At 34.5% G+C, this 22752-nt stretch overlaps 1 protein-coding gene across 8 annotated transcripts in view; it reads left to right on the top strand.

The window, feature by feature from the left end:
* Window positions 1-22752, top strand: part of ROBO1 (roundabout guidance receptor 1) — a 1151566-nt gene that overhangs the window by 1046295 nt on the left and 82519 nt on the right. For all 8 annotated transcript variants that reach the window (XM_073009653.1, XM_073009651.1, XM_073009652.1 and 5 more), the window contains one exon: window positions 21992-22116. In XM_073009653.1, coding sequence (XP_072865754.1) covers window positions 21992-22116 — 125 coding nt within the window. The remainder of the gene's footprint in view (window positions 1-21991; window positions 22117-22752) is intronic.

The raw sequence follows: 22752 nt of genomic DNA, 5'->3' as shown, positions 1-22752 counted from the left end.
TTTTTCATCTTTTGAGATTGAATGTAGAAAAACACCAGTTACTACAAAGGAAGCTAATCAGAATTGAAGCCATTTGGTAGCAGGAAATAATTAAAGTTAAAAAATTCAGTAGTGTAATTGTATTGTTAAAAAGCTTTCTGTGTTTTGTGCACAGCTCATTTTTAACAGACAATGTTGCAGTCAGTATGAGCTTAAACATAATCTTTCTCTCCCTCCCACCTCATACAATGAGTATTTAATTTGTATCATTGATGTTAAACCAACAAAGCCCTGTGATGCAGGTAGAAGTTGTGGGAATAAATTACCTTACATAAGGGTGGCCATTTGAGTTTCAACCCCAGCACAGATGCAATTAATTCCAGCATCTTAAAAAGAACCCTTATTTGAGAATTTTTTTTTGCCGAGGTCTTCTTGTAATCCCAAATTCTGCTGTTTTCTAGACTATATGTCTTTAAATATTCCTCTCTCGACTCTAGGGGTTTCCGTGACTTTTCTACTTGTGTACTTATCGTGGTTCTTTCATGGTACTGGACATGTAGTAGGCACTTTATCGAATACATTCTTATTAAAATTTGAAATGTGAATATGCATTTCAAACTTCTGCTTGAATGGTAGAAATAGCACAGGGGGCTGGGCACTGTGGCTCACACCTGTAATCTCAGCACTGTGGGAGGCCAAGGCAGGCAGATCACCTGAGGTAAGGAGTTCAAGACCAGCCTGCCTAACATGGTAAAACCCTGTTTTAACTAAAAATACAAAAAATTAGCTGGGCATGGTGGCATGTGGCTGTAATCTCAGCTACTCTGGAGACTGAGGCAGGAGAATCACTTGAACCTGGGAGGTTGAGATTGCAGCAAGCTGAGATTGCACCATTGCACTCTAGCTTGGGCAATAAGAGCGAAACTCTGTCTCGAAAAAAAAAAAAAAAGAAAAGAAAAGAAATAGCACAGGGACATCCTAGGGAAAACTCAAGCAGCTTCCAGTGGCTTTGATTCTGAGTGCCAACAGTATGCTCCATTTGATCACATTTGAAGAGATTACCATTTATGAGTGATGCTGCCTTATGACCTGTGTTTGAAAGAGCACAGTAATTGTTTTACTGTCTGTCTGTAGCTCATAATGTCATGTTGTATACCATAAATATATACAATGAAATGTATTTTTAAAAGGAATGGAGGTGAAAAGGGAACAGAGTAAAATCTAGGGCTAGACACTGTTTCTTAAACTTACCTAAAATTAATTTTATACAGATTATCAGGCATGGCCTATAGAAAATCCAATTTAGGAGATCTGGGTTGGAGCACAGAAATTTCTTTTCATTTTTAAACAAGCAACTTCACAAACCTCAGGAATGAGGAGTTACTTGATGAACTGACAGAAAGAATAGAAGACTTTTAAAAAATGTCTTTATAATTTGAGACTTACAGAGGTAGAAGAAGTATGTTAAAGACAATGGTATAGCTCAGAGAATGAACATTGGAATCAGACAGAATTTAGTTGAATCATGATTCTGTCATTTACTACTATGTAACCTAGAAGAGTTTACATAAATTTCCTGAGACTCAGTTGACCCATATGTAAAATGGACAGAGTAATATCAAGCTTTGTATGAGGATATTTAACATATTATCTGTGACACAGTAAATGCTTTGTAAGTAAAGAGCAGTATACTTACGAGTGTTATTATTGTTAGCTTTATTGGTTAATTTCAATAATTATTATCTGGTAAGAAAAATAGTAGCTTTAGATAATTCTAGATAAGTGACTTTTCTATTGCAAATGAAGAATCTGAAGTACTAATACTGTCATGACAATTTATTATGTAACAAATTATTAAAGACATTTCTCAAATATAAAGCATTACATTTTCATTTTTTAAAACCTTTGTTGGAAGGTTGAGGCAGGAGGAATGCTTGAGGCCAGGAGTTCGTGACTCCATCTCTACAAAAAATAACTTTAAAATCAATCGTGCATGTTGGTGTGCACCTGTAGTCCCAGCGACTTGGGAGGCTGAGGCAGGAGGACGGCTTGAGTCCAAGGGTGAGAGGTTGCAGTGAGCTGTGAACCCCATCATTGCACTCAAACCTGGTTGACAGAGTGAGACCCTGCCTCTAAAAATAAAACAAAACTAAAAATCCTTATGGGCTATTATAGTAAATGTGTTGGATTTTGCTAGTGCCAGTGAAGCTAGACCTAGATATGTATTGAAGTTTTGCAAAATAAGTAGATAAATTATTGAAATTTTTGACCATTTTGGAAGAGAAATTTATCCAAAAGATGGCATTACATGTGCATCGGAGTGTTATTGTTATGGAAGAACATTCTGCCAAGGGTTTTTGGTCACAGTTTGCATTCCATTATCTCTAAGAGTGACTGTTTTCTAATTTTTTAGATTCTCAGTACCTCAGTTTCTTCCTGTAAAATAATGGTGCTTCCTCACAATTCATACAGAGACTAGTAAGATTATCCATGAGCAAATATCCTCAAAAACGTCTTTATCTCCTTAATGATCATTCCAAAACATGGATGAAATATGAGCTTGCACCCTGTTAATAGAAAGTAGTTGCATCACTAAAACCTGTATCACATCTGGAGTGACATTTGTGGGATTACTTGTTCCTGGCCAGTGGAATGCCAAAGTCAACTTAAAATACTGAATCAAATAAGATATTGATTACTTAGTAATGCAGGTTTTATTTGACTTAGGAAAGAGGCAAACTGTAGTAAAATTTTGGTGATATTAGGAAGTTTGGGCTAAAAATATATTTTTCCAGGACCCTGTAAGTATTTAGGCAATAAAAAGAATATCCTGATCGCTTTAACTTGTGCGTTGGTATTTATGGTATACCAATATTGGTACATTACCGAAACTCATCGTCAGAATGAGACCCGAAGGCTCAGCAGTCATGACCTCTTGAAGAATAATTACTGTTCATTGTCTGACCAATACAAAATGGTGAAACAATGCTGTTTGGGGTAATTACAACAGAAAAGCGTTTCTGCTTAACTTTTAGTTAGCCAGAAAATTCAGTACACCTGAACCTCACATCACATCATTTTCTAAACTAAGCAAAGGTTTATTACCTATAAATGTTAACCATCAGTGTTGTTACATCTATACTTAGTATTTTTCTGCATCCCTATTTCCCCTCCATAGGTATAACAGCTACATACCTTTCTTTTCCAGAAATCTTTTTGTGAACCTAAAATACACAAACAAAATCAAGCATCTTTTTAAAGACATATCACCTCTATTTTGATTTATTACGTTGTTCTAATTGAACTGTAGCATCTCAATTTGACAAGTGTTAGGATTGCTGGCTCCGTCTTCGTAGGAATGGATTATTCACTGAAGTGGTATTTCGTGTTGCATAATGGCTCCACCTTTTAAGACAAAAAGATATATACTACAGTGTTTATAACAGTTTTATAGGCTGTGACATACCTATAGAAGGTAAAATCTAAGCAGAGCAAAATAGATGCATAGAGGCACCCTGCCACGTTTTTAAACAGGGTGTCATTGAAACTGCTAAAATGTATGCCTCCCCTTGGTATTCAAGAATGGTTGCAGGTTTGTTTTTATATTATTTTGCTATCTTACTCTAAATCTATTATGTATTTATTAGATGCTTACGAGGTGGGCCTTCAGATTCTTCTTAGAATCAGATTGATTGTCAAATTAAATTATTATTTTTATTTTTGAACTAAAATGATTAATTGAAAAAGAAAAGTGAATGCTTTACTCTTTATTCAAAGTAGACGTTAAGAAAAGCCTGGTGAATACAGCTTCAAAATACTTAAAAACAAAAAAAATTATATTTATTGAATTATTAATAACAAACCCTATAAAATTTATAACTTTCAGTGACAATCATGTTGGTGGCTTTTTAAATTATTCCATTTTTGAGGAGTGCTATTTCGAAAGAAAGATAAGTGATAAAGCCACATAGTTTAAAGTTTGAGTTTCTCCTGTCTCTGAGTTTGTCCTCAGCCTCTAAGATTTCTTATGATTCCTTGCTTCAGTGATACTCATTGCTTAAACAGGGCAAAGTAGATGGCATTATTAATCTTTCCACTCCTTTTGTAACTTCACAGATAAAGCAGCTCTTCTTACTGTCACAATTTCATTTCCAAAGTAAGTTTGTGACTCTATCACCAGAGTGATCATGTTCCCATCGCAGTGTCCCATCAGTCACAGGAAACCGAACCGAAACGGCCTGAAAACAGACTTCCATACACCAACCATTTCCCCAGCCATCACCTTTTACCTCCCTGAGTCGAAATAAAAGAAAATCCAATCCCATTTTTGTTTGTCTCTCTCAACAGGAGCTAAAAGACACTTAGTCTTCTCATTTCTCTTGAGGCCTGAGTGTAGGGCCAGCCAGTCACAGGAAGCAGTACGTTTAGATCTCAGTTCACACCCCACTATACTCCTCTCCAGGCTTCTCACAGGGACGGGTCCATTTTTGAAGCTCTGTTCAAAGAAAAGGCAGGTGCCAAACATTGCCAAACCCGATGATGCTGTGTTATCAGATGAATGGGATTTCTGTGAAATCCTAGTTCTTCTCTCATAAGAGCTTGTCCCTTTTTCTTCTCTTGATGTGAAGTCACTCTAGTCTCTCAACTTTATCAGCTGTTTTTTTAACTATAAAATACAGTATCACGAATTATGCTGCTGTTTCTTTAAATGTATTGCTGACATACAATAGGAATGTTAAAACATCAAAAGAATGTGCATTCTATTCTCTTCTGCAGAATTGTTGTTTTATCTGATGCTTCTCCTAAGTATTAATGCCAACTGTGCAATGAAGGAGTGTAACACTTTCTCGTTAGGACTGATTAGCCAGTGACAGCTTCTGGGAGTCTGAGCCTTAAAGTATGAGATTGACATGCAACAAGGGAGACACAAAGACGGAAAAAAAGACCCGTGCTGTCTTTTGCCTGACTTAATTGCTACTAATGGGATGTTTCCTAGAGCCTCTCTCTTTGGTGCTAGTAAACTACATGCTTCAAAAAAGAAACTCTGGTGAAATATCTAGGACACTGCAGTTTATGATTGACCCCTATTTACTGTACCAGTGAACTCAGAGTTGAAGAGTAATTTTAACTTTCAGTAAAACAAGAAGCAGCTGTCAGAGGTTTGTCTGAGCCTTTGAGTTTCTACTAACCCAGTCTGTAAGCATTCATTCACAGAATATAATAGTGAAGAAGGGAAAGTAAGAGCAGACCAGACATCAGAAGCTGAATCCCCTAATATTCTTTATTTCACATGTTGGAAATGCAACTGCAGACACACAGTCAGTCGACAGCTTTACTCTTTATCCTTCATGCTCCCACTTTCCCGTGTCTTATTCTTAATCAGTCATCACAAAATCCTACTTATTTTGCCTTTTACCTATTTCTCAACTCTTACCACCTCCCTTACCTTCTTATCATTGCTCCGTTTTAGGCCTTCATCATCTCTCTGGGAAACGATTAACTTCTAACCAGGTTCCTTGCCTCCACCTTGTCTCACAGAATCCATTCTTCACACAACAGATTAATCTACCTAAAAAGGCTGAGCGCGATGGCTCATGCCTTTAATCCCAGCACTTTGGGAGGCCAAGATAGGAGAATTACTTGGGCCCAGAAGTTTGAGCCCAGCCTAAGCAACACAGTGAGAGCCAGTGTTAACAATTTTTAAAAATAATTTTAGAAAGATTTTTAAGAAGATTGTCTACCTAAAACACAGTTCTAATTATATTAATTCCTTCTATAAATGACTTCCGTGGACTTCCATGGTTCCCATCTCTCCAGGGGAAGATCCAAAATACTTTTGATGATGCTAGCCTCCTTTCTTGCTATTCACTTTAGTATAATATGCTATATTCCTGTATTTTTTTCATGTATACGCCACCATGTAGCTTGCTCTGGGCTTTTTGTTATGTTGGCTCCTTGGTCTAAAATGCCCCAGCCCCACCTGCCCCATCTTCTACTCACTAGTTACTCCTATTCTTGAACGTGGTTCACATAAGCATCCTCCAGCAAGCTTTTCAGACACTCCCCATCCGAGTGAGAGTTAGGTATTTCCCATTCACCTACCCATCGGATGCTACTACTGCCCTTAAGGGTATTTCAACGTCTGAACTGCTTGGCTATGAGTTCCTTAGGCACACACTTTGCTTACCTTGCTTTGTTAGTCTCATTGTTTACTGCAGTCTCAGAGGCATCTGTCTTAGTTAGGGTCCTCCAGAGAAACACACTCAATAGCACCTATAGAGATAATAAGAGGAGATTTATTATAAGTATTGGTGTGAGGCATCAAGAATTCCCACCATCTGCCATCTGCAAGGTGAAGAACCAGCAAAGCAGGTGGTGTAATTCAGTCCAAGAGCAAAATTCGGACATTGCAGGAGCAGGAGATGTGTGTCCCAGCTCCAGAAGAGATAGCACATTTGCCTTTCGTCTGCCTTTTTTCTACCTGGACCCTCAGTGGACTGGATGACGCCAGCCCATGTTGGTGAAGGCATGTCTTCTTTACTCAGTTAACGGTATCAAGTACTAATCTCTTCTGGAAACACTGTCACAGACGCTCCCAGAAATACCATGTTACACTCAAATGGACACGTAAGATTAACCATCACAGAAACCTTAATGTGCTTGTGACATTTTCTGTGTGAGTGAATCACGCGCTCATCCTGGTGCACACTGGTTGTTGAATCCTAGATAAATCGTCTAACTTCTCTGAGATTAAGAGTTCTCATCTGTTGAAAAATGAGTGTACATGTAATATAAATATCAGTCAGCTAATAGGAAAATAAACTAATGAGTAAAATAGTTAAGTTCCCAAGAAAGTAGGTTGTGGAGTATGCGGTGCTTAAGCAAATACAATTGTTGTTACAGTTTTTATGATTGTTTTTCTCAGCTTCTTCCAAAACAAAATTAAACATTCATCAGATTCCTATTAATTGTTATTTTGTCCATAGAGATTTGACATTTTTGATAACTGATTAATGTGAACTTTGGTTATTATTTTACTTTAACGTAATTATTATCCCTCCCTGCTATGTTCAGTGCCGCTAAATTTCCTGATAGAATGAATAATGTTGAATCCCATCACTGCCTGCTCCAAGTAGTCCATATATTGGAACAATTGAATTAACTAAATATAAACAAATTTAGATATACCGTACTCAGAAATAACTTCAATATAATTTAGTCTGGAAAAAATGGATCAGAAGGCGTAATCCACAAAAAGAAATATGCATTTGATCATTTTCTGACATGTGAATTAGCAACTTTGAAAATAATCAAGATACATGCTAATCTTAATGTAACAAACTATGCAAATGTATGACTGTCTTTTTGAGGCAGGATCTCACTATGTCACCCAGGTTGGAGTGCAGTGGCACAGTCATGGCTCACTGCAGCCTTGAACTCCTGGGTTGAAGCAATCCTCTCCCTTCAGCCTCCCAAGTAGCTGGGACTACAGAAGCATGCCACCATGCCCGTCTAATTTCTTTTTTTTCTGGAAAGATGAGGTCTCACTATGTTGTCCAGACTCGTGTGTGTGTGTGCTTAATGAACCATACACAATTATTTCAGATTGTAAAATTAAAATTTAGGTAAAAGTGAAACAATATAGCTTACTGTAGACTTTATTGCCAGTCAGGGATAAACTTTTAAAAACTTGCATTCAAAAACACCTCTGGGGGAGAGAAGACCTACTTTGTAAATCTATGGTTTCCATAAATAGAGTTCACTGTTTAACTTTCTATCAGCACATGAGATCTTTGTGTAAGATTCCTAGGACTTTTGCAGCTTGTATGATAACCAGGCATAAAATAAATATTGAGAGAAAAAACTGGGTCCTTCAGTTCTGAATCTCCTTTATTTGATGTAGACTTCATTTAAATCATTTGTTGGGACAGTTTCCTTAAGTTGCTGATTTTAGAAAATTTGGCAATATAACAGTGCATTGTTTCTGACCATTAACGTGGTTATTTGAGTCGAAGCCAAAACTAATACTGTCAAGGGACCCTTATGCAGAGTCAACTTAGGTTTAGTATAATCCAAGGTCTTGGTTGAAAACTGTGAGTTCAACAACATTTTGATGAAACACATATTATGAGACCCCCCAAAGCTTTATTTGACAATTTTAAGAACCTTGATGTGTGTGTGATGTTTTTGCCAGACTCTGACAAGACATAGCAGACTGGTTCTTTGGGGAATGGTTCTTAATGACATGTGGCAGTAATCCACAAATGCCTACTAAAGTCCCTGGTGCTACAGTGAGCAGTGCTTCAGGGGTTGGAGGATTATATATATATGTATGTGTAAAATGGTGGTAAATATATATATTAAACTTATATATAGGATAGATATACAAATATGTATGTGTACACATATTCAATGTAATATATATTTACCACTGCTTGTATGTATGGATACTCTTAATACTAACCTCAAGAGTCTTATTCAAAATACTACCTCTAAGGGATGTGTTGTGGAGGTTTGTGAGTGTTTCGTCTCCTTCTCCTCCTCATCCTCCTCCTCCTTGTTTATTTTGTAGTTAGAATAAGGATTTAAAATTTTTCAACTGAAGACTAGGGGGGCTGATGGGGAAAGAGATTTTATGGTAAAAAGAAAACTGAAAAAGACAAGATGTGATGGAAACCTTTCAAGAATCAGTATTGCCAGTGGAGCTCTTTGTGAGCAGGCTGAAAGTGGAATGCCATCAACCAAGAGATTTAATGAAGTCCCACTACAGAATTTAACAAGAGAGTGATTTGTGAGAATAACTCCCTCTCCTAACTGTTCTGATCCAGTGGTGTAAATAGGATGCTGAGCACCGTTCCTGCTGGGGTTTTTAATGCTGTTTCATTTGATTGAGACCCAGTAGCTTTTTGGCCTATGATTCTTTGCTGTTTTGTTTTGTTTTGTTTTGTTTCTCCCTAGAGGAATAAAGTAAAGAACTTCTTGTGTACCTATAGCTTAAAGAAACAGCCATTGTAACCCTAATGATTGCTGAATGTGTGGGATTCTCTTAGATTTCTTTCATCCACATAAAAGGATTTTGGGTTTCTTTCAGTTATTTTAAAAAAACAGATATAAATCATAAAAGTTAATCAAAAGAAAGGCATTCACTTCATGGCCGTCCTACAGAGAATTTGAAATGCTCTCTTAATTGTGTACACCAGGCAAATATTTGAAGAAATAAGTAGAGCACTCAGGTACAAGAAATAATTGATACATAAGAAGATTCAGCAACAAATAATGACACAGCACCTCACTAGTAAATAGCACATCATAGGCCTTCCATTATGGTCTGAGTTTTACTGTGATTTATTCATCTACATAACAGTGGGTAAGTTTTTCTCGCTGCCCGGTTATATAGATGTATAACTGAGCAACTGTCTTTAGTAACCAAACTAACATTCTGAAATAATGGCATCAATGGGGAAAATGTAATTGACTTGTATGGATATATCATATCTCAACTGCTCAGCCTGAGAATGAAATTTGGAGAAATAAATTACTTGTTTGCTCTTGTCATTGAGAGGTAGCATTTTTTAAAATGTTCATTTTAACAACCTCACGTAATTTTAAGACTTGGAATTATTTTGTCAGAGTTAGTATCATTCAATATAAAAAATATTAATTCTAAGTTGATTCACATAATAGTTTGTATTTTATCCAGAATTGTTTGCACATTAAGTGATCAAGGTATTTTATTTTTCAAAAGAGAATAATTGCAGACTGTTTACATGAAGAACACCTTTACCTTGTGATGAATCCTGAGTAAACTAAACAAGATAACTAAAAATGTGACTGTTTGTACATCCATATGTATGGTTATTTTTTATTATTTGCTTACTATGGTTTTAAATATTTTGATAGATATGCACAGCATGAATCAATTAGGCTGAATAGTATTCACTGTTTTTAGACTGGTGAATCATTTTAGCGAATACCAAACATCAGGGTCATCATTAGAACAGTTACACTTGGTAATTACATAGCATCTGGTGTCCTTCGAGCCTTATTTTAGTAATTTAAAAATACAAAGCAATTCTTTTTATTTTAGTTTTTAAAAATATTTTGTATAAATTAGAAGTTAGCATTTTGTAGTATACCTAAAGTTTGCAAAACTGATTAAAATACCATGAGCACTTTAATTTGTTTTTAAACTGTTTCTCTCAGGACTTGATAAATAATGTGCCAGTATAAACACACCTGCAGAAAATACTGAAGTAAGTATAAGACAAAATATAGCTGAGTAATTGCTTTATAACAGATTTATGAGGGTAGGAAAATCCATAAATGGTTGTTAAAGTTAGCTTTAGGACATTTATTTTGTGTGGTCGATGTTATTAGGAGAGAATTTAGAGCATTGCACAATTAAACCTGATAGATAGGCCATTTTACAAAGGCGCTTTTAAAAAGTTATTTTGTGGATGGTGAAATAGCCATTTCAAACAGTGCCTTTTAGGTCATTAGTGAAGAGATGAGAAGTGCTTTTGTGGTTTTCCTTAGGCTTTTAACTCCCTCAGAATGTACTTAATCACTAAATATAATTGATAATAAATAATTTTGACCTGATTTAGGTTTCTTGAGAATAAACATTAAATCATGTAACTCTGTGCTAGATTGTTAAAACTTTCAATTTTAGACATGGTTGGGGGCTTATAAAGCATTTACTTTCACACTGCCTTTGACATTTACAGTGAGTGTTTTAAAATGTTGCATCACATCACTTTTCAGACATGGAATTGGTGGTTTTATCATTGTTTCTATAAGAAAATAAAATACAGAGCAAGTTATTTTCCCCCAAACCTTTTTATAAGTATGAAACTGCTCATATATGAGCAATTATGTATCTATGTTCATCTAATATATCAATACATATATTGTACACTTAACTCATTTCTTGTTAAAAGTCATTTTGTTTAGGTCATGGAGACAAAACATTTCAGAACCAAAATTACATTAGAGTAAGGTTTAACTCTTTTTAAAATTACAAACAAGTCATCCAATGTAGTAAAAAGTTGCTATTTTTACATTTTAAGAGCTGGAGAGGTCGGGCACGGTGGCCCACGCCTGTAATCCCAGCACTTGGGAGGCCATAGCAGGTGGATCACCCAAGGTTATGAGTTCGAGACAAGCCTGGCCAACATGGCAAAACCCCGTCTCTAGTAAAAGTACAAAAATTAGCCAGGTGTGGGGGCGGGTGCCTGTAATCCCAGCTACTCAGGAAGCTGAGGCAGGAGAATCACTTGAACCTGGGAGGCAGAGGTTGCCGTGAGCCTAGATTGCGATACTGTACTCCAGCCTGGGAGACAAGAGCTAAACTCCGTCTCAAAAAAAGAAAAAAGAAAGAGCTGCAGATACCGGCAGAATTCTGATACTGCCTGTCTTACCTGATAGGTGACCTTACGAAATTTACTTAGTCTTCATTTTCTTTCTTTTGCAAAATCGAGATATTGAATAATTGCTTACAGAGCTGCTGAAGGGGTTCCTCATATATGATCTGACACACAGTAAGCTAAGACCAATGCCTTCTTCCTATTAAACTGAGATGGAGAATGTTTATGTAATTTATGCAGGATCACAGGCTTGATGCCTTTTGGAGAGGATCTTGATCCAAAGTTGTTTAACTACCAGTTGAGCAATGTTATCATTACGTCCTCATGTCCCTTAACTCTGGACCCTCCATGAAATACGCCATTTAAAGATAGACATTCCAGTTATCAGATAAACCAATTCTTTTTTTTTTTTTTTAATTCTTTTTTTTGAGACGGAGTCTCGCTCTGTCACCCAGACAGAGTGGTTGACTGTGTATTTCCAGGAGGAAAGACAGGAAAGATGTAGGTTTCTGGCTAAGTGGACGCAGGGAATATTACCATCAAATTTATAGTCCTAAGATATGTGTTGGGTGACGTGCACATTGTCATAGATTGCTGTGTAGTTGCATTTGAATTGTGGATTCCTTAGTAGACAAGTAACTACCAACGTATATTAACCGCTTTTTGGGAAAGTAACAATATTTTTAGAAGGGAAAAAGAGGAGAAAGAGTACTGACCTTTTCTGAGTACCTGTGATATGTCAAGCATTGTGCAAGGTACTTTGTATATATGGGGTGAAATAAATATATGTGAGTATTCTGATAAGCTTGAAGTTGAATAGCTCATCTGCAGCTGGGCTTCTGAATCCTGGCACTGCTGACATTTTGTGCTACATCATTCTTTGTTTTGGGAGGTTGTCTTGGGCCTTGTAGGATGTTTATCGGTATCATTGGCCTCTGTCCACTAAATGCTAGTAGCGCTCTGCCTTCACCTTCTTCCCCACATCAGTTGTGACAGCAAAAATTGTCTCCGGAACCATTGTTCTACAGAATAATGAGAGATATTTAAGTGGAGGTGAAAAGTTCATAGTATTTTATGTATCCATTAAATATATTCTAAAAATGGCCTCCTTTATCTCTTTATTTTTATGTCTTAAAAGTTGAAAGACATAATGACAGGCTTTTAAGTTAAACTCAATCTTTTCCCTCAAAAGAAATCATACCTAGTATTAAAATATCCTGAGAGTTTTTAATTGTTAGAGATATTGTCATTCATGAGTATCTATGTATATAATTTTTCCAACATACCAGTGACTGGATTTTGTCAGTTCAAATATAGATAGCTTTACTACTTGAGAATTTGGGCTCTTGTGTTTGAATAGAAATGTGTGTCTTCCAAAAGTTTTTATTTAACTCACTACCTTACTCCATTCATATTCTCTGGAATGTGGTGTTTATAATTCTAGTGCATCAGATGTGTTAACTGAGCTCTGCATTCAAAAAGTACTATAGATGAGAATGGGGGAAAAATCACCTCAATTTAAGGATTCATTAGAATTTAGCTACTAGCAGTGAAAACTTATATCTATGAATTAACAGAATAATTCCATAGTTGAGGTGATTTCATTTTTAGCCCATTAAAAAAATCAGCTGTTCTCTGATATTTACTAATAGGATTGGTCCTATTGTAGATACATTCACTTTACTAACATATTCTATAGAGTCAATCTAGGAGTTTGTAATACTTAAGTTATTTTAGACCTAAATACTGTAGCAATCTTCTGTCATTATATTTTTTTAAAATTAAATCTTTCTGAATGTCCATACAATTAAAATCATAGCACAGAAAGCACTTTAAGATTCAATTTCTCTGTCCCTCTGCCAGACACGGTTATATCTAAACTGTTGTGGCCTAATGGAAATAAATCCTATTTTAAAAGACCTCTAGAGACATCATAGTTGGCAACCAATTCATGGTTCAGTGACCTTTTCTGTTAACTGCTTCGTTTCTAGACTTGCTTTACGTTGTTCATGCTATTATTTAGGCCCATTATCATCTTTTCTTCTGGCCTTGGTAGTTATAAAAATTGGCTGTTCCCCATACTTATTAGACATAATCTGAAGACTTCTTAAGTATATATTCAACTAACTTATTTTCTTTAGATGAAAAAGGTCTTTTCCTCCAAACTCTGTATAATGTTTTTCCAAACATTTATCATCTTTCTGACTCGTACACATGTCTCCTGAATGTGACAAGCAGATAGAAGATAAAAGAGGAATCTTCTTCCTCCCTCCCTCCCTCCCCCCTGCTTCCCTCCCTCCCTCTTTCCTTTATTTCCTTCCTTCCTTTCTTTGACTTCCTTTCTCTCTTCTTATCTTATTTATGCCTAAAGATTACTGTCTGAGCAATGTATATTCTTAGTATACAAAAGATTTCAAAACAAATAAATAATTTACAACACTATGATATCACATTCATAAAGGAAGAAAGTATTTTATTCTAAATGGTAGTGGCTGTGTGTGTGTGTGTGTGTGTGTGTGAGAGACAAAGAGAGACAAAGAGGGGGGATTCTTGTCAAAATATACTGTTTTGATGTTTCAAGAAAGATAGATATTTTGTTCAACATATAAAGATTTCAAGTGATGAAATAATTAAAATTGATTTACCCTTAAAAATGATTGCAGTACTTTTTAATTGCAAAAATAAATTTTTCAAGCAGCATTAAGTCTGTGTTATTACCTGTTAGTTTCCAGGTCATTTTAAAACTCTAGCTGAATATTCTTAAAATATTTTTACCATCATGAAGCATTCTTTAAAACCAGTTTATGTATATGCATGTAGTAATGATTTTGGTAGTAATGATTTTAAGTTAAACAACTATTTGTGGCAGTTTAAATGTAAAATCAAATGCATTTTGTATCCTATTGCGTATTCTTCTAAAATCAAACATATTTTGTATCCTATTGCGTATTCTTCTAAAATCAAAAGTATTTTGTATCCTATTGCCTATTCTTCTAAAATCAAAAGTATTTTGTATCCTATTGCGTGTTCTTCTAAAATCAAAAGTATTTTGTATCCTATTGCATATTCTTCTAAAATCAAAAGTATTTTGTATCCTATTGCGTGTTCTTCACCACTAACTGATTGACCAGTAGGAAAATTTGTACAGAGAGTTGGATATCGTCAGGAGGCCTAGAAGCCAGTCTATGGTGAACCGCCTGTGACCTTGAGAAAGTTCTTTAACAATTTAGGTTTTCTATTTTCTCATGCAAAATAAGTTTGGACTGATAAGTTCTAAGGTCACTTCCAGTGCCCACATTTTATAGTTTTATTAGAGACAGAAACGGACAGGCTTTTCCCCTCTCTTAGCAAGGAAAGGGACTTGGGATACAGGTGCCTGCAACCTTAAAAACAGAAAGGAATGAAGTTGAGAAAGGCTATGAGAAAGGTTGGAGTGCAGCCTCCCATAAATGTCGAATGTTAGAAGATAATGAATGAACAGGTTCCAAGTTACTCTGCTTTTTTTTTTTTTTTCCTGATTCTTTGTGCCATGTCCAATAGGACAATAATTAAAATCTGCCTGTTTCTTAGAAAGGACCATACTTTCTGTATGGAAAGGAAATCCTATTACCTGACCTTTGGAGAAATGTAGAGAAAGGAGAAATATGGGGAAAACTTAAATAAATTCCTATAATTTATTCTTTAGCAGAGAAAGTTAGGGGTGGTAATTTTTTTCAAGTGAGTGAAAGGATTTTATATAGTCCATATTAATGACTTCTATTTGTTTACTGAAAGTAGAACAAATGAAAGGGGGGTTAAATTCTGAACAGACAGTCTTTCCTTTAGATAAGAGGATTCATTTCTTGATAATCAGAGTTGTTAAAAACTTAAATGACCATTCAAGATAGACTCCTCTTCAAAACCTCTGATGTTTTAGAAGCTTCTATGTTACATTATGTTATTAGATAACTTTTAAGATCCTTAATAGGCTATAAAATGTTTTTCTTTTTTTCTTTTCTTTTCTTTTTTTTTTAGACAGAGTCTTGCTCTGTCCCCCAGGCTGGAGTGCAGTGGTGCAATCTTGGCTCACTGCAACCTCCACCTCCCAGGTTCAAGCGATTCCCCTGCCTCAGCCTCCCAATGTGTGCCACCACGCCCAACTAATTTTTTGTAATTTTAGTAGAGATAGGGTTTCACTGTGTTAGCCAAGATGATCTCAATCTCCTGACCTCGTGATGTGCCTGCCTCGGCCTCCCAAAGTGCTGGGATTACAGGCGTGAGCCACCATACCCAGCCTAAAATATTTTTCAGTTATCATCTGTCATTGATGTGATATGCAAATACATTAGTCTAAAGTTCTTAAACCCATTGGATTTTAATTAATAAAAGGATTCTACTCCTGTGGGTTGACTGCTAGTAAAAACTATAAGCAAGAAAAGGGTGCTTTAAAAATTTTAAATTATGTGATTTCCAATAATTTTTTTTGTTGTTTTTAATATACATTTTTGAAATGTTTTAGGAATTTTAAATTACTGAAAATACATGAAAACATTTAGGAGTCATTTCTCTACTTTTCTGACTTTAAGGATTTATTTTAACTGCTTCAGTCTAATGGGATCAAATTTATTTTCACAGATTAATCCAAAAGTTAATCCTGTAACTTTTTGTTATCTCAAAGCAAAATTCTGTTGTTACAGTTTGTCAGGTCCTCTCTTTTGTAGTGCCTAAATATTTCTTACTGTCATTTAAAACACATCATCTATAAGGTGTCAAGAAATGTAACCACATTCTATCCATTCTGTGTTTTTGAGTCTGGGTGGCATACGTGGAGATGCTATAATAAACATTAAGCTTGTGTAAATGAGAAAATTTCTTTTTAACTTTTCTAACTTGAGTGAGTGAAAAATTATGCTTAGTTTTTTTTTTTTCTCTGTAATGAAAAATAAAGACATTATTTTACTCCTGTTGAAGGGAATGTGTGAATTAAAAACGTTTCTAAATTGACTTTAAATTTTGTGTATGGTACAAAAGTATGCAAGAGAAATTTTATCTTTGTTTTATAACTGTACCACTTAACAACAACATTCTTTAGCATTTATTTAAACTATAGGAATATGTATCAGGTCTAATTAATTTTGATTTGCCGAAAGCTATGGAAGTTATTTATTTGAGTAAAATATATTGTAGATATCTACTGGGACTATTATGAAAAAGTTCTGCATTTGACATGACAGTAATTATATTTGCTTATAAAATAGAAACAAAATAACCATTTCCTTTTTTTTAAATATGTATTATTTGAGCTGTCTCTATTAAGATGCCTAATGTTTCAACATTAAAAACAGAAAATGTAACTATGATTTATAGATAAGATTATAAAGTTTTCTTAGTTCTCATAATTTATTCACTTTTTTCTATGCACTATCTCAATTAAAAAATATGCAAGAATTTAAATGCAGCACCTTTTTAAAGGCTTGCTATTCAATTTATGGTCATGGACCAGCAAAACTTGGATGCTTGTTAGAAATGCAAAATCTCCGGTCGCACCCCTAACCTGTAGAATCATAATCTGTATCTTAACCAGCTCTCAGGGTGACTCATGCTTATTTGAGTATGAGAAGCATGGATTTCAGTTTCATAGAATATCGTTGGCAGTATACACCTTTTAAAAATTGAACTGATGATGAGTTGTGGGACTTAACGTTCTTTTTTCTAAAATGCTCAATTTTTGGTTTCTGTGTAGTTTTAGCAGCTAAGATTTATAATGTTTTTAAACCCATTACATATTAGTTCTCTAACCTGTCATCTGGTAGCAACATGTAAAGTTATTTTAAAATGTTTTATAATTTTATAGCTCTCATCCATTGTAGCTCTGCCATTTAATCATAGTAGAGAATTTAAGCTTCATTTCTATTTTTCTTAAATTATTCATGATTATACCTAAAATGCTAACAAATACTCATTCATGGACAGTGTGAGCCATATATTCAAATATTAACATGTTCTTTATCTTAAGAGAAGAATCATTGTTAAGTCAAATCTTATTACTTTTCTGTTTCATTTTATGTTTCCTTATTTTTATTTATTCCATGTTTTCTTTTTTTGTTTTGTTTTAGTTGGGTCTGGTAAGTTGACATTTTATTGGCCATCTTCTAATCACCGTGTCACTGTGACTGGAACTTCTCTTCCCCTTTCCATCCATACCCTTCCATGTCCTTCAACCAATCAGCCTCCATGTTTCACTTGTCATTGGCCACAAAGACAGACTGCACTGAGTGAAGTCTGCAGGAAGTATGGGTAACTGTGACAAAGAGTGAAGGTAATGAGGTTGCTAACTTTATATCGTATTAAATTAAATGTTGTGTGATCTGCATCCTTTTATTTCTTCTCTCCCGAAATAAGTGATAGGATTGTATCTTGGTTAAGTACTGTTCCAATTTATATATCGTAAGATTAAACAAAAATACATACAGAGAATGATTTAGGTTCTTTTGGTTCAAAATATATTTGTGAATTCACATATGTCTATCTGAGTTTTTATAACTATTGCTCCATAACAGTCATTAAAAGTCCTGTTGGTGAGTAACAGCCTTGCACTTAGGACTGTTTGCACTTGTTTTCATTTCTGTGTGTCAGATTCATTTCATTTTGTGTAGGAAATAATCCCAAGATGTGTCCAAAGTTTATCAAAATGTACTTTGAGAAACAGTTCTCCCCATATAAATAAATGAGCCATCAAGTTTCTAAGTGCTTACCTTGGAGGAAGGTCCAATCATTTTATAAGGTCACTAGAAAAATATTTTTAGATAATTTTACATGAATATGCAAAAGAGTATGCCAGAGAATAACTTTGACCCTAAAGACTCTCTCTCACTGTTTTTAAGTTAAAAAGTTACAATAGGTCTGGCATGGTGGCTCACGCCTGTAATCCCAGCACTTTGGGAGGCTGAGGTAGTTGAATCATTTGAGGCCAAGAGTTCAAGAGCAACATGTCCAACATTGCAAAACCCCGTCTCTACCAAAAAATACAAAAATTAGGCATGGCGGTGCACGCCTGCAATCCCAGCTACTTGGGAGGCTGAGGCAGGAGAATCGCTTGAACCTAGGAGGCAGAGGTTGCAGTGAACCTAGATGGCACCACTGCACTCCAGCCTGGGCAACAGAGTGAGACCCTGTCTCAGAAAAAGAAAAAAACAAAAAATTCCAATAATACTATAAAAGTGACTTTTCATAGTAATACAGATAGGATGGATTATTCAATAATAACATAATATCTGGATTTGAAAAACTAGGTTTCTATGTGATACCTTACAAAAATACATGTAAAGGATGAGATATAAATATAAAATAATGAAGATATAAAAGCACAGGATGATAATTAAGTTGAATATTTATGTAATTTATTATGTATTATGTAATCTATATTATATAATTTTATTGATACAATAACAAAAATACCTAGACTAGAAAGACTATTAATAAAATGAGAAAATATATTTGCAACATATAGGAGAAATGGCTAAAATTGTAGCCTATCAACAGTTCTTAGAAATCAGAAAGAAAATCTGAGTTCATGAGCACAATATCCACAACAAATCAGATATCAATGACAAGATAGTGTGAAGAAAAATGTTTAACATTTCGAATTGAAAATTGTTAATTAAGAGGCGAATCTGTTGTTAGTTTGGCAAAGATGTTAATGCTCGATGTTTGTGAGGTTGGGAGAAAAAACTATTTGTAGGCTGTTAGTGAAAGTATCAGCTGATTGAAAACATTCCTGAGCATGATTTAGCTATACTTGTTAATACATCCTGGATCTTTGGATATTTTCAGACCTTGTAACTCTACAGCTAGCAAATAATTTTGATTATACTTGTCAGAAGGATGTTAACATTACCATTATTTTTAACAGTGAAAATTAGAAATAATCTAATTTTAAAACAACTGAGATTGGTTCCGTAATTAAAGGTAATTTGCTGATTGTTTATTAAACAGTCCTTAAAATGATTTTTTATTAGTATGACCCAATTTCTGTGGCAGAAGCATGGGTAGGTTTTCTTTTCTTCCCTTTTGTCTAATTTTCCAAATTTTCATCCCTGAACATAAATGATCTTGGTCACATGATTACGTATTTTTGATTACGGCAAATTTAAATTAAAATTGTAGCTTTCAGAAAACATTCCAAACTTTTATCATGAACATTAAGTGGGCACATTTAATGAATGACCTTCTCAATCTAAATAGATAGACAACAATGACAGATTGATAGATAGAAGCATATTTAGGCCATTAAATTTTTTTTCTTAGAGATACATCTACTACAACTGATATTTAAAAACACATGTAGAAGAGGGTTTTTAAAAGTTATGTTTCTAAGACATATCTTGTGGCTGATGTCACTGTTGATGTTGGCTTCAGAATATGCCTACAAAATACAGTAAATTTGTTTCCAGGCAAGTATCCTGTGTGGAAGGATTGCTTCAGGATGAGTGTAGTTAGCATAAGGGTTTGTATTCCTTGTTCTCGAATAAGTCTTTGAGGTCTGAGGAGAACTGGCATTTTATAAAAGAAACATAGATTCTGGCACACATTCTTAAACATGCTTCTGAGATTTAGGAAAGGACCACCCGAAGTTTTTTACTTAACTAAGTGGTTTGAACATTTATATTTTCCTACTCAAATTCCCTGCATATTGGAAAGTCATATTCTCCCCCTCATCTAATTAATCACTTGGATTTCTTTCGCTGAAGCAAACCAAACTCCAGTCTGAATTTAGTTTATTATCCAGTCAGTCCTTTCAATGTCTTGGTCTGATTTTGACATCAATTACTCCAGCCCTTGATTAAGGAATAGAATGCTCCTGTATGGATTTGTACTGGAGGAAAATCCCCGAGCAGTGATGCACTTGCCTATTATTATACCTGGGTAATGATAGTGTTTGCTAAATTCATGAGTAAGCCATTCAATTACAATCACAGTTTTTAAAAAATTATAAGCTAGAACTTCAGTGTTACCAAATTGAACTTAAACTATATTTCCTAACTTTGTATTTTCTTCCCTATAAGTTAGAGGATGTTTGAAAGCCTTTGACCTGATTTTTCAGGTCTCCTATAATTTTCTAGTCAAATGTTATAATTTCTACTCAACCTCAATTTAAAAAAATAGAGTATAGAAAAAGGAACACTAATCTAGAAGCTATGAGTTCTAATTACTTTCTTCAATTTTGCCACCATGCAATCATCAAGTCGTTTTACATGTACTTTTTTTTTAAAGGGGCTTTATATTTGAAATATATACATGTTTGTAATATGCATATTAAGTAGCTTTTAACATTTCTTTATGACCTGTAAATTCAAATACCCAGATTTAGGGACATTTCAGCTATTTTATTAAAATTTATAAATTTATAAAATCTATAACTTTATATATTTTATATATATTAAAATATATTTTACATATATCTGTATATTAAATGCAACTGATCAAGAAATTGTAAGTCACAGTAAAGTATCTTTTTCAATACTGACCTTCATTAGCAAAGAAATTATATTCTTGTGAGCAGACTGATGACATTTGTGAACATAATCTGAATATAATTTGATTCATATTCACATTAAGGAGTTTCCCTAAGTGATTGATTTAAGTAACTCAACATACTTTTAAAGAGAAGGTTAGAAATAGTGTAAAAGTCTTAAAAAGTAGAGTAGACAAACCCTGTCCTGTAGAAACTATTAAATGTCGCTTGAAGCATTTGTTCACTTCAATGGAAACTGAGACAAGAGAGAATAATTAGGTGTTTCAGACAGCTGATAAGATATGGATTTGAAAAGTGTAAACAGTAGGTAAAAAGATTTACATTCTGTGCACATTTTTCCAAGCCCAAAGCTCAGCCCAAAAGCAAATACCTTTTCTTTTCCCAGAAGTGACTCCATCAGCACACCTAACGTTTTCAGCTACCATTGTATTCAATGTAATTGACACAATTTTCTGACACTATTTACTGCTGGATGAAGTAGCCATTTAAATCGGTCTAAATCAAACAGTTTGGACAAAGCCGGCAGTATTTATAATGTCAGGATGAGCAGATGTTTCAAATTTGCCCTCATTTCCATATATATTCTGTTTGAACATGCCCTTGCCTATGTAAATGAAAGAGGCATTTCACTCCACTCTTGCTTTAAATTCATTTCTATTCAAATAATTGGAGTGAAGATTTTAAATGGTTATAATTTGCATGGTAGCATTTCAGGAGATTTTGAGTTAAAGTAATTTTAAGACCTTCCTGCATCAGGAGATCCTTGTGTGTATGATTAAAACTCATTCGCCTTTAAGCAGATCTAAAGGAGAAAAGATAATATTTATTCATAAAAAATTCAGGTATACTTAGAATGTAGAGGGTCAAATTGTAGCTTTAGAATTCTTTTCAATATGTGGGTTAATCTTAGAAGGTCAGGTAATAAAAAACTTCATATAACAACTTGGTTTCATTCTCTAACCATGAACCTAACATTTTAGTTTCAAATTAAGGACAAGAATTGGTATATCATTACAGTTTTACATAACATGCTGTATAAAATAACAGCAGCACTTAGAATATAAGTGATTGTCTCAATTAGGACAATAACTACGTGCTTTTAATTCAGTGTAATTTGTTTCATCTCCTTTAGAACCTCCACATTTTGTCGTGAAACCCCGTGACCAGGTTGTTGCCTTGGGACGGACCGTAACTTTTCAGTGTGAAGCGACTGGAAATCCTCAACCAGCTATTTTTTGGAGGAGAGAGGGGAGCCAGGTACAACCTTTTCCTAATTTTTTTTAAATCAGCAAAGATGGTTGCCAGGACGTATGAGAAGAGAAACCGACATATTACTTAGTCATGCAGCTGTCACGTTAAGGGAACTGGGAAATCTCTGAGTGCCCAGAAAATTTTAGCAGTGAGAAGGAAGACAAAATTTTCTTTACTGCTTGAATTCTGAAAGCAATTTCCTCTACCTAGTTTTGGTGCACAAGGTAGTATATAAAGTTTACCTTTATTTGTAGCTCAGCCACACTAAAAAGAAAAACCCTTTTTTCTCAATATTATCCAATTAATTATTATTTGTATTATTCAGGTATCTGGAATTATATATTAAAAGAGATTTATGTACATTTAAAACAGATGATAATTATTCAGTGATTTCTCTGAAAGCTTCAGGAGTCTGAACTGCCTTCTGAATCATTAACCTACATGAAATTATCTTTAACAGAGATGGTGTGTTAAATATAATTTGTTATATTCAAATGTGTTGAAAACTATCACATGCAGTCAACATTTGCTATAAAATCTAACTCTCTTTTATGAACTTCAATTTTGTGTATGTATGGAAACTGAAATACAGAAATTTATACTCTTTTAAACTCTTAAGTTCATTATTGGACTTCAGTTTAA

This window comes from Chlorocebus sabaeus, chromosome 22 (genome assembly GCF_047675955.1).
Source record: "Chlorocebus sabaeus isolate Y175 chromosome 22, mChlSab1.0.hap1, whole genome shotgun sequence".
In the NCBI taxonomy this organism is placed as follows: domain Eukaryota; kingdom Metazoa; phylum Chordata; class Mammalia; order Primates; family Cercopithecidae; genus Chlorocebus; species Chlorocebus sabaeus.
This window is presented reverse-complemented; position numbering and strand designations above follow the sequence as displayed.